The sequence below is a fragment of the Scyliorhinus torazame genome, chromosome 2 (genome assembly GCF_047496885.1).
Source record: "Scyliorhinus torazame isolate Kashiwa2021f chromosome 2, sScyTor2.1, whole genome shotgun sequence".
Lineage (NCBI taxonomy): Eukaryota > Metazoa > Chordata > Chondrichthyes > Carcharhiniformes > Scyliorhinidae > Scyliorhinus > Scyliorhinus torazame.
This window is the reverse complement of record NC_092708.1, coordinates 44,346,416-44,363,768: the sequence shown is the minus strand read 5'-3', so window position 1 is coordinate 44,363,768 and position 17,353 is coordinate 44,346,416. Positions and strand designations below refer to the sequence as shown.

Sequence of the window (17,353 nt, the reverse complement as noted above, 5' to 3'; positions counted from 1 at the left end):
TGCAAGAGGATACACCTGGAGCAGCACCAGGCATACCTAAAAATGAGGTGCCGACCTGGTGAAGCTACAACACTGGACTACACGCACGCCAAACAATTAAATCAGCAAGCAATAGACAGAGCTAAGCGAACCCACAACCAATGGATCAGATTTAACTTTGGCAGTCCTGCCACATCCAGACGTGAATAATGGTGGACAGTTAAACAACTAACAGGAGGCTCAATAAATATTCCCACCCTCAATGATGGGAAAGCTGAAGCTTTTGCAGCAATCTTCAGCTAGAAATGCCAAGCAGAGCCCATCTCAGTCTCCTCCTTAACCCCCAGTATTACAGGTGCCAGTATTTCATTCATTCCATCTGATATCAAAAAATGGCTGAAGGCACTGGACATCACAAAAGATATGGGCCCTGATAACATTGCAGCAATACTGCTGAAGACTTTTGCTCTAAAGCCAGCTGTTCCCTTAGCCAAGCTGCTCTAGTAAAACCACAACACTGGCATCTACCCGGAAAACTGTCTTGTCCACAAAAGCAGGCCAAGTCCAACCCAAACAATCACCGTCCCATCAGTCTATTCTCGCTCATCAGCAAAAATGATGTATAGGGCAATCACAGTGCTTTCAAGCAACACCTACTCAGCAACAACATGCTCACTGTTGCTCAGTTCGGGGTCCGCCAGTGCCACTCAGCTTTTGATCTCATTGCAGACTTAGTCCAAACATTAACAAAAGAGATAAATTCCAGGGGTGAGAGTGATGGCCCTTGATGTCATGGCAGAATTTGACTGAATATGATATCAAGGAGAGTTAGCCAAACTGAAGTCAATGGGAATTTGGGGAGTGGGGGAAGCTGTAGTCACACCTAGCGCAAAGGAAGATAAATGTGCTTGTTGGAGGTCAATCATCTCAGTCTCAGGACATCAATTCAGGAATTACTCAGGGTTGTGTTCTAGGCCCAGCTATCTTTAGTTGCTTCATCAATGACCTCCATCATAAGGTCAAAACGGGGATGTTCACTGATAATTGCATACTCAGATACTGATACAGTCTGTGCCCATATGCAGCAAGACCTGGGTGACAGTCAGATTTGGGCTGATAAGTGCCAAGTAACATTTGCACCACGTAAGCACCAGGAAATGACCATATCCAAAAAGAGAAGATAAATCCACCCATTTCCCCATGATATTTAATGGCATTACCATCACTGAGTCCCTCACTATCAACATCCTGGGGGCTACCATTGGCCAGAAGCTGAACTGGACCACCCATATGACCACTGTGGCTACAAGAGCAGATGAGAGGCTGGTCGTTCCTGACTCAAAGCCTAACTCACCCCCTGACTCCCCAAATACTATCCACCACCTACAAGGCACACGTCAGGGGTGTGATGGAATACTCTCCACTATCCCAGATATAGCTCTAAAACCACTCAAGAAACTTGACACCATCCAGGACAAAGCAATCTGCTTGATTGGCACCCCATCTACCAATCTTTAATATCCACTCCATGCACCATTAACGCACAGTGGCAGCAGTGTGTATGGTCTATAAGATGCACTGCAGCAGCTCACCAAGGCTCCTTGATCAGCAGCTTCCAAATCAATGACTTCTACCCTCTTGAAGAAGGCAGCAGATGTATATGAATACCACCGTCTGCATGTTCCCCTCCAAGCTACTAACCATTCTGACTTGGAACTATATCGTCGTTTCTTCACTGTTGCTGGGTCAAATTCCTGGAACTCCCTCCCTAACAGTACAGCAGTTCAAAAAGGCAGTCACCACCAACTTCTCAAGGGCAATTAGGGATGGGCAATAAATGCTGGCCTAGCCAGCGACGCCCACATTCTGTAAAAGAATTTTTAAAAGATTATGAGGGGCAGGCTGATCATTGTATTGGAAGGAATATGGGTGATCAAAGCAAAAGGAGAGGCTGGGGAAAGCTTGTCTACTGCTGGCCCACAAGCAGTGCTCTAAAAATTACTGAACTGCTGGATCTGGCAACTCCCAACTCCCTCGAGCTGCTGGGTTGACTGATCTAATAGAAGGTGGCACGCAGCCATTTAATTCAGGTGGCCCCCAAAATCTGAGGAGCAACAAAGCCTGGTGATAAAAAATATATTAGCTGAAAGACGAGAAAGGGTGGGTACTGGTTAGAAGAATGATGTCTGGTAAGTGAGTGGGGAGAAACATCCAGAGAACAATGTTGCTTCTACGCACTGATCTGAAATTAGCTCAACGGAAATTGTTCAAGTTACTGGTTTACTGGTTGGCACTAAAATAGGAAGAAGTAGTGATGAAGAGGTCAAAACTGACGAGTCTATCAAAAGTCCTGCAAGAAGATTGGGACAATTTTTGGAATTTATAGTGATGGATAAGAACAGTTAAATGTCATGGAACATACAGTGCAGAAGGAAGCCATTCGGCCCATCGAGTCTGCACCAACCCACTTAAGCCCTCACTTCCACCCTATCCCCGTAACCCAATAACCCCTCCTAACCTTTTTTGGTCACTGAGGGCAATTTAGCATGGCCAATCCACCTAAACTGCACGTCTTTGGACTGTGGGAGGAAACCAGAGCACCCGGAGGAAACCCACGCAGACACGGGGAGAACGTGCAGACTCTGCACAGACAGTGACCCAGCGGGGAATCGAACCTGGGACCCTGGCGCTGTGAAACCACAGTGCTAACCACTTGTGCTACCGTGCTGCACATTGGAAGGTAAGAAATTGAGTAACATCCATGTTGCCCAGTTTTAGCCAGGGAAAGTGAGAAATAAATACAAAATACTTTGGCGGGAATTTCCCGGCCGTTCATGCTGGCGGGGAACTAATAGTCCTGTTGATTGTGGGTTTCCCCGTGGCGAGGGGCGCATTCAACAGAAAACCCCTTTGACAATGAAGGGATCAGAAGATCCCACCAACCGACCTATGGTTGACTGCTGTTGCGAGGAAAATCCCACCCTTTATCTCTGTTTCTCTATTCGCAGTTGCTCCCCGGCCTGCTGAGTATTTCCTGTATTTTCTGATTTTCGTTTAGATTCCCAGCTTCCACAGTATTTTGCCTTAGTGCTAGACTGAGAAATATCTTGGAAAATGAAAATAAACTAAAGAATGTTTCTTGTGGACTTCCGGGTGCGGCGATGACCAGCTAAGTCGCACGTTTCGGCAGCTCCCGGTGGAACGGACTTTTGGGCTCTTAATAAGAGCCCCAACGGCAATTTTAACGGCTAAAAGCTCTGTGCGGTAAACCAGAAGGGAATCCCCCCTGGATACGGATGGAAAAAGGAGAGGAAAGTGGCCGGATTGCGGTGGATCCTTCAGAGCAGCGGCAAGGAAGGCAAGCAAAAACCAAGATGGCGTCGGAAGGTGGCAGTTTAACATGGGGCCCTGAACAACACGAGTTTTTGAAACGCTGCGTGGAAGAGCTTAAAAAGGAGATGAAGAAGGAGCTGTTGGCCCCGATATTACAGGCGATTGAAGGGCTAAAAGATGAGCAAAAGACCCAGGAGCGGGAGCTTCGGGTCGTGAAGGCAAAGGCTGCCGAGAACGAGGACGATATACAGGACCTGGTGGTGAAGACGGAGATGCACGAGGCACACCATAAACGATGTGTGGAAAGGCTGGAGGTGCTGGAGAATAATGCGAGGAGGAAGAATTTAAGGATTCTTGGTCTTCCTGAAGGTACAGAAAGGGCGGACGTCGGGGCATATGTGAGCACGATGCTGCACTCGTTGATGGGATCGGAGGCCCCGACGGGTCCGCTGGAGGTGGAGGGAGCCTATCGAGTTATGGCGTGAAGACCGAGGGCTGGAGAAATTCCTCGAGCCATAGTGGTGAGATTCCTCCGTTTTAAGGACAGAGAGACGGTCCTAAGATGGGCAAAGAAAACTCGGAGCAGTAGATGGGAGAACGCGGTGATCCACGTATATCAAGACTGGAGTGCGGAGGTGGCGAGAAGGAGGGCGAGCTTTAATCGGGCCAAGGCGGTGCTGCATAAAAAGATTAAATTCGGAATGCTGCAGCCAGCAAAACTGTGGGTCACATATCGAGGGAGGCACCACTACTTTGAAACGGCGGATGAGGCGTGGACTTTTATTGTGGAAGAGAAATTGGAATGAGTGGGTTATTAAAAAAGAACGTTCGAGACAAAGTGGTGGGGCGAATATGGGGGGCGAAGAGGGGGGAAAAAGGGGGGAGAGATGATTTTTATGTTGTTAATCCTGCAACCCGGTAACTTTTCTCTCTTCCACAGGAGGGAGGAAGGGAGGTAGAGGAGTTGGGGGCGTTGGCCATTGGGGGCGGGGCCAAAAGGGAAGCGCGGGCTTTGTTCCCGCGCTATGATAATTATGGCAGGAATAGGGAAGCAGGAAGGAGGGGGCGTCGCACGGTGCGAGCCGAGGTCACGGGGGGAAGCCGAGGTCGGCCAGAGTTTGCTGACTTCTGGGAGCAACATGGGGGGTGTAACTACGCTAGTGGGGGATCTAGCGGGGGGGGGGGTGGGAGGGGGGGATTTACTGGGTTGCTGCTGCTGGGGAGAAGGGGGAGCTGGTATGGGGTGGGGTGGGCAGGGCGGGGGGGCATCGCCTGGGGGGGACACATCTGAGTGGGAACCGGGTGAGGAGCTGGGTAAAAGGGGATGGCTAATCGACAAGGGGGGGGTAAAGAGCCCCCCAACCCGGCTGATCACGTGGAATGTGAGAGGGCTGAACGGGCCGATAAAGAGGGCACGGGTACTCGCACACCTAAAGAAACTTAAGGCAGATGTGGTTATGTTACAGGAGACGCATTTGAAACTGATAGACCAGGTTAGACTACGCAAAGGATGGGTGGGGCAGGTGTTTCATTCGGGGCTAGATGTGAAAAACAGGGGGGTGGCTATATTAGTGGGGAAGCGGGTAATGTTTGAGGCAAAGACCATAGTGGCGGATAGTGGGGGCAGATACGTGATGGTGAGTGGAAAATTACAGGGGGAGGCGGTGGTCTTAGTGAACGTATATGCCCCGAACTGGGATGATGCCAACTTTATGAGGCGCATGTTAGGACGTATCCCGGACCTAGAGGTGGGGAAGTTGGTAATGGGTGGAGATTTTAACACGGTGCTGGAACCAGGGCTGGACAGATCGAGGTCCAGGACTGGAAGGAGGCCGGCAGCAGCCAAGGTGCTTAAAGACTTTCTGGAGCAGATGGGAGGAGTAGACCCATGGAGATTTAGTAGACCTCGGAGTAAGGAATTTTCGTTTTTCTCCTATGTCCACAAAGTTTATTCGCGAATAGACTTTTTTGTTTTGGGAAGGGCGCTGATCCCGAAGGTGAGGGGGACGGAGTATACGGCCATAGCTATTTCGGATCACACTCCACATTGGGTGGACTTGGAGATAGGGGAGGAAAAAGAACGGCGTCCACCCTGGAGAATGGACATGGGACTAATGTCGGATGAGGGGGTGTGTCCTAGGGTGAGGGGGTGTATTGAAAAGTACTTGGAACTCAATGATAATGGGGAGGTCCAGGTGGGAGTGGTCTGGGAGGCGCTGAAGGCAGTGGTTAGAGGGGAGCTGATATCAATCAGGGCACATAAAGGAAAGCAGGAGATCAGGGAACGGGGAGTGGTTGCTGCAAGAACTTCTGAGGGTGGATAGGCAATATGCGGAGGCACCGGAGGAGGGACTGTACAGGCAAAGGCAAAGGCTACACGTAGAATTTGATTTGCTGACTACGGGTACTGCAGAGGCACAGTGGAGGAAGGCACAGGGTGTAGAATACGAATATGGGGAGAAGGCGAGCAGGTTGCTGGCCCACCAATTGAGGAAAAGGGGAGCAGCGAGGGAAATAGGGGGAGTGAGGGATGAGGAGGGAGAGATGGAGCGGGGAGCGGAGAGAGTGAATGGAGTGTTCAAGGCATTCTATGAAAGGTTATATGAAGCACAGCCCCCGGATGGGAAGGAGAGAATGATGTGTTTTCTGGACCAGCTGGAATTTCCTAAGGTGGAGGAGCAGGAGAGGGTGGGACTGGGAGCACAGATCGAAATGGAGGAAGTAGTGAAAGGAATTAGGAGCATGCAGGCGGGGAAGGCTCCGGGACCGGATGGATTCCCAGTTGAATTTTACAGGAAATACATGGACTTGCTCGCCCCGCTACTGATGAGAACCTTTAATGAGGCGAGGGAAAGGGGACAGATGCCCCCGACTATGTCAGAGGCAACGATATCGCTTCTCCTAAAGAAAGAAAAAGACCCGCTGAAATGCGGGTCCTATAGGCCTATTTCCCTCCTGAATGTAGACGCTAAGATTTTGGCCAAGGTAATGGCAATGAGGATAGAGGATTGTTTCCCGGGGGTGGTCCATGAGGACCAAACTGGGTTTGTGAAGGGGAGACAGCTGAATACGAATATACGGAGGCTGCTAGGGGTAATGATGATGCCCCCACCAGAGGGGGAAGCGGAGATAGTGGTGGCGATGGATGCCGAGAAAGCATTTGATAGAGTGGAGTGGGATTATTTGTGGGAGGTGTTGAGGAGATTTGGCTTTGGAGAGGAGTATATTAGATGGGTACAGCTGCTGTATAGGGCCCCGATGGCGAGCGTGGTCACGAATGGACGGGGGTCTGCATATTTCCGGCTCCATAGAGGGAAGAGGCAGGGATGTCCTCTGTCCCCATTATTGTTTGCACTGGCGATTGAGCCCCTGGCAATAGCACTGAGGGGTTCCAGGAAGCGGAGGGGAGTACTCAGGGGAGGAGAAGAACACCGGGTATCTCTGTATGCGGACGATTTGTTGTTGTATGTGGCGGACCCGGCGGAGGGGATGCCAGAGATAATGCAGATACTTGGGGAGTTTGGAGAATTTTCAGGATATAAACTGAACATGGGGAAAAGTGAGTTGTTTGTGGTGCATCCAGGGGGGCAGAGCAGAGAAATAGAGGACTTACCGCTGAGGAAGGTAACAAGGGACCTTCGCTACTTGGGGATCCAGATAGCCAAGAATTGGGGTACATTGCATAGGTTAAATTTGACGCGGTTGGTGGAACAGATGGAGGAGGACTTCAAGAGATGGGACATGGTATCCCTGTCACTGGCAGGGAGGGTGCAGGCGATTAAAATGGTGGTCCTCCCGAGGTTCCTTTTTGTGTTTCAGTGCCTCCCGGTGGTGATCACGAAGGCTTTTTTCAAAAGGATTGAGAAGAATATCATGAGTTTTGTGTGGGCCGGGAAGACCCCGAGAGTGAGGAGGGGATTTCTGCAGCGTAGTAGGGATAGGGGGGGGCTGGCACTACCGAGCCTAAGTGAGTACTACTGGGCCGCCAATATCTCAATGGTATGTAAGTGGATGGGAGAAGAGGAGGGAGCGGCGTGGAAGAGATTGGAGAGGGCGTCCTGCAGGGGGACTAGCCTACAAGCTATGGTGACGGCGCCGTTGCCGTTCTCACCAAAGAAATACACCACAAGCCCGGTGGTGGTGGCTACTCTGAAAATCTGGGGGCAGTGGAGACGGCATAGGGGTAAGACGGGAGCCTCGGTGTGGTCCCCGATAAGAAATAACCATGGGTTTGCTCCGGGGAGAATGGATGGGGGATTTGGAACATGGCAAAGAGCAGGAGTAACACAATTGAGAGATCTGTTTGTAGATGGGACGTTTGCAAGTCTGGGAGCGCTGACCGAAAAATATGGGTTGCCCCAAGGGAATGCATTCCGGTATATGCAACTGAGGGCTTTTGCGAGGCAACAGGTGAGGGAATTCCCGCAGCTGCCGACGCAGGAGGTGCAGGACAGAGTGATCTCAAAGACATGGGTGGGGGACGGTAAGGTAACAGACATATATATGGAAATGAGGGACGAGGGGGAGATTATGGTAGATGAGCTGAAAGGGAAATGGGAAGAGGAGCTGGGGGAGGAGATTGAGGAGGGGCTGTGGGCTGATGCCCTAAGTAGGGTAAACTCATCGTCCTCGTGTGCCAGGCTAAGCCTGATACAATTTAAGGTGTTACACAGGGCGCATATGACTGGAGCACGGCTCAGTAAATTTTTTGGAGTAGAGGATAGGTGTGCGAGATGCCCGAGAAGCCCAGCGAATCACACCCACATGTTCTGGTCATGTCCGGCACTACAGGGGTTTTGGGTGGGGGTGACAAAGGTGCTTTCGAAGGTGGTGGGGGTCCAGGTCGAACCAAGCTGGGGGTTGGCTATATTCGGGGTTGCGGAAGAGCCGGGAGTGCAGGAGGCGAAAGAGGCTGATGTTTTGGCCTTTGCGTCCCTAGTAGCCCGGCGCAGGATACTGTTGATGTGGAAGGAAGCCAAGCCCCCGGATGTGGAGACCTGGATAAATGACATGGCAGGGTTTATAAAGTAGGAACGGATTAAGTTCGTCCTAAGGGGATCGGCTCAAGGGTTCACCAGGCGGTGGCAACCGTTCGTCGAATACCTCACAGAAAGATAGAGGGAATGGAAAAGAAGAAGACAGCAGCAACCCAGGGGGGGGAGAAGGGGGCGGGGAGGAACCAGAAGGACTCTCAGGGATGTTAGTGTATATGTATAATATGTATAGGTTGTTCTTATAGGTAATTGTATATTGGACTGCTAAATTGTATTTTTGGAGAGTATTTATTTGAGACAAGGCAGTTGCCATTTAGTTTTGTTTTTTTAATTTCGATGTTGTTTATATATTATTTATTTCTTGCTTAAAACTGGCCATTGTTATTTATATTGTTATATTACTGTGTTAAAGATACACAATGTACTGACATGGTTGGCCAAAAATTTTGAATAAAATATTTTTTTTAAAAAAAAGAATGTTTCTTGTAAACACTAAAAATGGTTGCCAATCAAATATATATTAAATGTACATGCATATGAATTTAATGGATACCTGAGCAGATAGAGCTTGAACTTTTCATATCCAACTAAGCTGGCTCATTCTCTGTGAGTGAACTTGGTTTTTAACACCATTTAGACCACGGTAACATGAATCATGCAAAGTTAATGGCAAAGTTGAAAGAAAATCGGACTTGACATTTAAAATGTCCGGTCACAGAGTAACAGAGAGCACTGATCGTAAAACCTACAGACTGCAAGTTGAAACACTTCATGGTTAAACAGTACCATCCTTTGGTCAGGCAACATCTGGAATGCTTTGCATGGTTCTCGACAGGGAAGCACAGTGAAATGTTTAACTTTTGCAGAAATTATAGAGAGGTGTCTTCAGACTGATTCAAAGTGTCAGAGAGTGTTTACTCATTAGGAAATACTTGTCATTCTGGAAAGAGGCAAACCAGGGAGGAATCTAAAATACTAAACCTGAACACAAAAACAGATATTTCGAGACGGGTCACGAAAACAGGAAAAACGAGCGTGGCTCAAAACAGTGGAACTGACGTCAGGGAGTGCGGCTTTCCGCAAAAAATAAAGCAATGCAGGCCATTGAGCTCATTTAGCTTTCTCCAGCATTTATTCATGGCAGCTTCTTTAACCTCAACTCTCAATTTCTTCTCCCAAATCCCGTAACACCCTCACTTCAGAGTTGATTTTGCATTTTGGCTTTTATGCTGTGGCCTGATTCACATTTAGTCCAGGCTTATTAAATGAAGAAAATCTTAGCTCAACCATCTGAAGAGTTTATCATCACATTGTCCAAATTTCTTTTCAATCACAGGAACTCCTTCTTAGCCTTCACTACCCTAATTAAAATCTCAAACTAACGTCATAAGCATGTGGTTAAGATCAACACTGAAGGTCTGAGATTGAGTTGGCGAAATGGTTGGTGCTACCATGTTATGATCTTAAAAATATCATCAGTGGAATAATAATATAATAATAATCACTTATTGTCACAAATAGGCTTCAATGAAGTTACTGTGAAAAGCCCCTAGTCGCCACATTCCAGCGCCTGTTCGGGGAGGCCGGTACGGGAATTGAACCCGCGCTGCTGGCATTGTTCTGCATTACAAGCCAGCTGTTTAGCCCATTGTGCTAAACCAGCCCCTTTTGTTTCAAAATTTTGTTTATGTTTTTAAAAAAATGTTATTACTTATTTTAAGATTGAAGAAAGTAGGGGGAAAAATAATAAATCGTTAAAGGATGCCAAAAACAGCTGTGAATACAAGCAGTCAAGCTTAAGTAATGCGTGGGACTCTCCGGTCCCCCAGCTATATGGGGGCACAGTAGCACAGTTGCTTCACAGCTCCAGGGTTCCAGGATCGATTCCCGGCTTGGGTCGCTGTCTGTGTGGAGTTTCCACTTTCTCCCCGTGTCTGCGTAGGTTTCCACCGGGTGCTCCGGTTTCCTCCAGTCCAAAGATGTGCAGGTTAGGTGGATTGGCCATGCTAAATTGCCCTTACTGTGGAAAAAGGTTTTGTGGGGTTATGGGGATAGGGTGAGGATGTGGGCTTAGGTAGGGTGCTCTTTCCAAGGGTCGGTGCAGACTCGATGGGCTGAATGGCCTCCTTCTACACTGTAAATTCTATGATTCTATGATGTGTTTCTCGCAGCGCGTCGTTCGCTGGCGGCAGGATTGTCCCTTCCCACCGCTTGACAATGGGATTACCCATTGAAACCACCCCACACAGCCGGGAAACCCGGTGAGTGCACTGCCAGCAGGAACAGAGTCCCAATGCCATCAGAATTCTGCCCAATAGACTGGAACAACAGCCTGATATCTGGAAGCTTTTGTTCAATTATTTTCAGTTGCCAAAAGGAAGTTCCAACTTGTTTCTTCTTGACATTTTGAGTAATGGCCCCAAACGTTTGCATTGCGGCAAACGGAGTTAGGGCTGAATCGCTTTCACTGTAACGTTTTAGTTAATATTTGAAGAGAGGGGAGCATCCCCAATCCTTGAATACAGAGGGGCAACCTCCCCCCATCAGTAAATAAACAGGCACTGCAACCCCCCGCCCCCGCCAACACCAAGCAAAGCAGGTATCCAAACTAAACTGATTTGCAACGTCAAATCATTTACAAATTAAAAGTGAAACCTTGAAGTTAACTTTAGTTGAAATGTGCTTACTCACTGGATTTGCTCCTATTTTACATTCCAGCTATGTTTGAACTCCCAAAAAATTGGACGAACATGAAAAATCAGGAGGTTTTAATGGTCGTTCTCCAGTCTGGTACCACAGAATACAAAGATGTAGCAGAGACGTTCAGAAAATCTTGCGACAAGACAATTGTTGACATAGTCAAGGTACACGTGGGCATTAAAATTTGACTTTATATGGTTTTGCTTGTTATTCAACTTTATCCTGCGCGGAAAACTGTTAAGATCGCGACCAATGAGGTATCACATGCTAGAGATTAAAAATACAAATTGATAGATAAGGTTGGCAGAATATATGTAATTCTGATGCGAGACCCATTCATTTCTCTATTTATAGTATATTTTAAAACTCTTGGGGGCGACTTACGTTGCCCAAATCCTGCTGTGTCGGGTAAGTCCCGGGAGAGCTCAGCGAGGGCGTGAACCAGGTTACCATGCATTTACATAGTTTTTAATATGCAAAGTCGGCTTGATGCCAAGTATTCCGGGAACGTGCTATGTTCCCGCCTATTGGTGTGGCGTGGCACCGGCGGGAATCACGACTGGTTTCCACAAATGGACACTAGATGTGATGACCAAACTGGTGGTGCTTGGAGGCCATATTAACCCCGGGTTGTTGAGGACATGGGGGGGAGCACTGCCCCTGCACCTTAGCAGCCTGGCAGTGCCAGAGTATCAGGGGCAGTGCCAAGAGGCGGGACCTAGCACAGAGGGAGATGTTTGTGATTGTTGGAGGTCTATCATCTCAGTCCCACAACATTACTGCAGGATTTCCTCAGGGTAGTGTCCTCGACCCAAACATTGTTAGCTGCTTCATCAATGACCTTCCCTCCATCATAAGGTCAGACGTGGGTATGTTTGTTGCACAATGTCCAGCACCATCTGTGAATCCTCACATAATGAAGCATTCCACGTCCATATGCAGCAAGACCTGGACAACATTCAGGCTTGGGCTCATAAATGACCAGCAACATTCGCCCCACACAAGTGCCAGCCAATGGCCATCTCCAACAAGAGAGAATCTAACCATTGCCCCTTGACATTCAATGGCATTACCATCAGTGAATCCACAACTATCAACATCCTGGGGAGTACCATTGACCAGAAACTGTACTGGACCATCGTAATAAATACTGTGGCTACAGGCAGAGGTCAAAGGCTGGGAGCTCTGTAGCAAATAACTGACCTCTTGACTCCATAAAGCCTGTCCACCACCTATAATGCTCAAGTCAGGAGCGTGATGGAATATTCTCCACTTGCCAGGATAGTCCAGCTGCAACAACAGCTTATTCACAGGGAGGCAGTGGCGAAGTGGTATTGTCACTGGACCAGTAATCCAGAGGCCCAATGTAGTGGTTCAAATCCCACCATGACAGAAAGTGAAATTTGAATTTGAAATCTAAGCCATTGTCAATTTATATAAAAACCCATCTGGAAGGAAATCTGGCATCCTTACATAGTCTGGCCTACATGTGACTCCAGATCCACATCAATAAAGTTGACTCGTAAGTGCCCTCTGAAATAGCCTACCAGTCGGTTCAAGGGCAATTACTGATGGGCTAAATGCAGGCCCAGCCATTGATGCCCACATTCCATGAAAGAATTTTTTAAAATTTGAGGATAAAGCAGCCCACTGGATCCACAAACATTCACTCTCTTCACCATTGACACACAAGGCACGTACCACCTTGTAGGTGCACTGCAGCATCTCACCAAGACTCCTTAGACAGCACCTTCCAAACCTGTAGCCTCGACCACCTGGAAGGACAAGGGCAGCAGATCTATGGGAACATCGTCATGGTGGTCGGCATGGTGACACAGCGGTTAGCGCCGCTGCCTCACAGCGGCAGGGACCCGGGTTCAGTTCCAGCCTTGGGTGACTGTGTGGAGTTTGCACTTTCTCCCCATGTCTGTGTGGGTTTCCTTCGGGTGCTCCGGTTTCCTCCTACAGTCCAAAGATATGCAGGCTAGGGGGATTGGCCATGATAAATTGCCCCGTAGTGTCCAAGGTTAGGTGGGATTATGGAAGGGAGAGGGAATGGGTGAACCAAGGTAGCCTGCTATTTCAGAGGGTTGGTACAGACTCGATGGGCCGAATGGCCTCCTTCTGCGCTGTAGGAATTCTATGGTTCTATCACCATCTGCAAGTACCCTGGCAAGCCACACATGATCTTGACTTGAAACTGTATCGCCGTTCCTTGGTTCCGTGGATTGGCCATGATAAATTGCCCTTGCGTCCATAAAAGGTTAGGTGGGTTTACTGGGTTACAGAGGTAGGGTGGAGGCATGGGCTTGAGTAGGGTGCTCTTTCCAAGGGCCGGTGCAGACTCGATGGGCCGAATGGCCTCCTGCTGCACTGTAAATTCTATAATTCTATGATTCCTTCACTGTCGCTGGGTCGAATTATCTTCCAAACAGCACTGTGCGTGTACCTACACCACATAGACTGCAGCAGTTCAAGAGGCAGCTCACCACCACCTCCCGAAGGTTAATTCGGGATGGGCAATAAATGACGTCCTAGCCAGCAATGGCCGTACTTGGTTAAAGAATTTTAAAAAACAAAGAGTCATTTTTTCCACTTGTCCCCTGGCTTTATATTCACTGATCTGTTTAATAGGTTGTTATCGGGCACACTGAGCCATGCCCGTCTCCCCCCGCCACCACCCTCCCCAGGATTAAACAAGCTCACCCTTACCCCAGCCACAACTGTTAGCCCTGCTCATTCGGACGTTGCCTCCCTTATCCAGTATGATTTTGTGACACTTCATATCGAATGGATTTTATTAAAATAATTTAACTTACGACGATCAGTCTCTTTATTTTTTACTTTAAAAACTAATGATGTTTAAATTTCTCATTTAGATCGAAAGGATTCAGAATCGCAAGCTTTGGCAAAGTTATTCTGTCAGGAAAGATGCTGCAGGAAGAAAGAACCCTGGGCTGAAGGTTGAGCAGGTCCTTTATCATGGAACAACAAAGGAAATTTCCCAAAAAGTCAACAAGACTGGCTTCAACAGAAGCTTCTGTGGGAGAAATGGTAAGAACCTAACAAATAGTCCAAAATTCTGAACTCCGGGTTCCTCTTTGCCAGCACTGCCTGCGGTCCGAAGAGTATCCACCGCGCCTGCCTGGTCCTGCTGGGAATGCAGCGCTCTCGACCATCCGTTCAGTCAGCGGCTCTCTAAGGTGGGACTTCTGCCCCAGATAGAAGCAGAGGTCTCGCCATGAAGTAATTAATACTACTCCCAGTGTTGCATAGCTGCGGGGCAGCTGGTGGGATAGTGGGCAGGCTCACCACCATCGCCAGGGGAGGGGGGGGGGGGGGGGGCAAGTGAGGCCCGTAATATCCAGCCAAATGAAAATGCAAGGATGATTAATCCTGTCTTAAAACTAAAGAAGTTTTTTGGGAAAATAAAACACGATTATAGGTTGTTTGCAGCCCTCTTTCATTAAGTACCTACCTAATGGTGGGAAATCTCCTCATTTCAGCTTGTATTTCTGGTGGCATAGTAACAGAAAATTCAGAGCTATTGTGTTGCCATTTGTGGTATAAAGTGATCGATCCGTTGTGGAACAGAGGGATAGAACACTTTTTTTGGTGTAACACTTTAACAGCAGGCAATTGGGCATCATGTCCAAATTAATTGTTTAAATTGGCCCCCATCTGCCGATGGAAATACAGCAAACATCTCCATTGTGCGTCCTGACCCAGAGGAAGTACCGGCTCTCATACATGCGCAGTACTTACCCAGCAAGTTCAAATTTCCAATGGACAGAGATATGGCTGCTTGGAAGAAACGTTGGTGTTGGCGTAGTGGTATTGTCTACAGTAATCTAGAGAACCATGGTAATGTTCTGGGGACCCAGGTTCGAATCCCAGCACGACAGACGGTGAAATTTGAATTCAATAGAAAAAGTCTGGAAGTAAAAGTCTGATGATGATCATGGAACACTAATGGCCTTATCTGGTCTGGCATACATGTGACTCCAGACCCACAGAAATGTGGTCGACTCTGAAATGGCCGAGCAAGCCTCTGAGTTCCAGGGCAAATAGGGATAGGCAGCAAATACTGGTCCAGCTAAAGACGGTCACATACTATGAATAAATTACCCTTTGACATGGACCTCACCATTGTATACTTGGACTTGCCCAGAAATCTACTCCTATTAATCACAGGCCTGGGATCTGGATCGAAGGTGATCAGAAGCTGAATCAGGAAGGCTCCAAAATGTAATCACTGATCACCCTCCATCCCCATCCGTACCCATGCCCCAACCCTCCACCCCTACTTTGTGCCTTACATTTGTGACATCAGTTTCTTATTGCTGACCCCATTTAATTCAGATTCTAGATCTTCATCTTCCCCTTGGTTACACTGCTAAATCCAACTTGCCGATGTCACAGAAAGGGCGACATTGTAGCATAGTGGTTAGCACTGTTGCTTCACAGCTCCAGGGACCCCGGTTCGATTCCCAGCTTGGGTAACTGTCTCTGCAGAGTCTGCATATTCTCCCCGTGTCTGCGTGGGTTTCCTCCGGATGCTCCGGTTTCCTCCCACAGTCCAAAGATGTGCAGGTTAGGTGGATTGGCCATGCTAAATTGCCCTTAGTGTCCAAAACGATTGGGTGGCTTTACTGGGTTGCGGGGATAGGGTGGAGGTGTGGGCTTATGTAGGGAGCTCTTTCCAAGGGCCGGTGCAGACCCGGTGGGCTGAATGGCCTCCTGCTGCACTGTAAATTCGCTGATTCTATGAAAGGCTCCTATGTTCATGAAAAATTTAATTCTAAAGCTGCTGAGGGGATAACAAAATCCAACTTAACTCTGAGAACTGGCCCATGATGTTCTGCAATCAAAACTCAAATAGGACCAACATTAAAATGGCTAAAATTGGTGCTTGAATTTCCAGGTCATTTGGAAGTTCAGATTTTCTATTTATCGTGGTCTCTGTGGATTTTTACATCTTTTTAGCAGTAGTGGAGGTCAGCAGACTGTCAGTTCAACCAACCGCTTCAATTAATATCTGATAATACATTGTAATATATTTTTTGTACGTTACAGCTACTTACTTTGGAAAAGGAACTTACTTTGCCTTGAATGCCTCGTATTCATGCGGCAACAAGTACTCCAACCCTGATTCTGATGGGTGCAAATACATCTACCAGGCACGAGTGATTACTGCGAAGAAATGCAGAGGGGTACAAGATATGCTGGAACCAGCACCAGTAAATGCACAGATAGATTCAGCAGACCTTTGTGACTGCGCAGTGGATGACGTAACAAAGCCTTTTATTTTTGTTATTTTTTGCGATGACGGAGCTTATCCAGAATACTTAATAACGTTTAAAACAAGGATAGCGTGAATCAAAGGCAATTGTGTTCAAATTGCAACCTGTCCAAATTTCATCCGTATTTCTGATCTCGCTAACATTCTACAAATTGCAGTCTTTAGCGATCTGTTCAGGTTGCTCTCACGTGATAGGCTGCCAGAGGGCACTGTTTACAACCTGAGGTGAAATAGCATAACCTTAGAAAATGGAAAAAGTGTGTCTTGCTTCTGAACAATGAGTTATCTTCTAGGATGTTTTTAAAGAATATATATATTTTATTAAAGTTTTCAAACACAATTTTTTCCCTTACAAATCAAAAAAAAGGTAACATGATAACTGCAATATAACATTGTTTAACTAACAGGGGAAACTAACCAAATACCACAAAGTAATACTCCCCCCCGCCCCCTCTCCCCCTCCAAAAACCCAAACAATTTACCCCCCCCCCCCTGGGTTGCTGCTGCTGGCCATCTATCTTCCCTCTAACGTTCCGCTAGGTAGTCGAGGAACGGTTGCCACCGTCTGGTGAACCCTTGAGCTGATCCTCTCAGCGCAAACTTAATCTGCTCTAGTTTTATGAACCCCGCCATATCGTTTATCCAGGCCTCCAGTCCGGAGGGTTTTGCTTCCTTCCACATGAGTAAAATCCTACGCCGGGCTACTAGGGACGCAAAGGCCACGACATCGGCCTCTTTCGCCTCCTGCACTCCCGGCTCATCCGCTACTCCAAATATAGCTAACCTCCAGCCTGGCTTGACCCGGACCTTCACCACCTTCGAGATCACTCCCGTCACTCCCCTCCAATACCCCTCCAGTGCCGGACACAACCAAAACATATGTGTGTGGTTCGCCGGGCTTCCCCCGCACCTCCCACACTTGTCCTCCACTCCGAAGAACCTGCTCAACCTTGCTCTCGTTATGTGTGCTCTATGCAGCACCTTAAATTGGATCAGGCTAAGCCTGGCACACGAGGAAGAGGAATTTACCCTGCTTAGGGCATCA

The 17,353-nt window shown here is 47.9% G+C and overlaps 1 protein-coding gene across 1 annotated transcript in view; it reads left to right on the top strand.

Moving 5' to 3' along the window:
* LOC140387839 (protein mono-ADP-ribosyltransferase PARP14-like) overlaps nucleotides 1–16,784 on the top strand; it is a 209,652-nt gene extending 192,868 nt beyond the window's left edge. The window contains 3 exon segments of the mRNA XM_072471037.1: nucleotides 11,025–11,170; nucleotides 13,886–14,060; nucleotides 16,083–16,784. Of these exon segments, the coding sequence (XP_072327138.1) occupies nucleotides 11,025–11,170; nucleotides 13,886–14,060; nucleotides 16,083–16,384 (623 nt within the window). The 3' untranslated portion in view covers nucleotides 16,385–16,784.
* The last annotated feature ends 569 nt before the right edge of the window (nucleotides 16,785–17,353 follow it).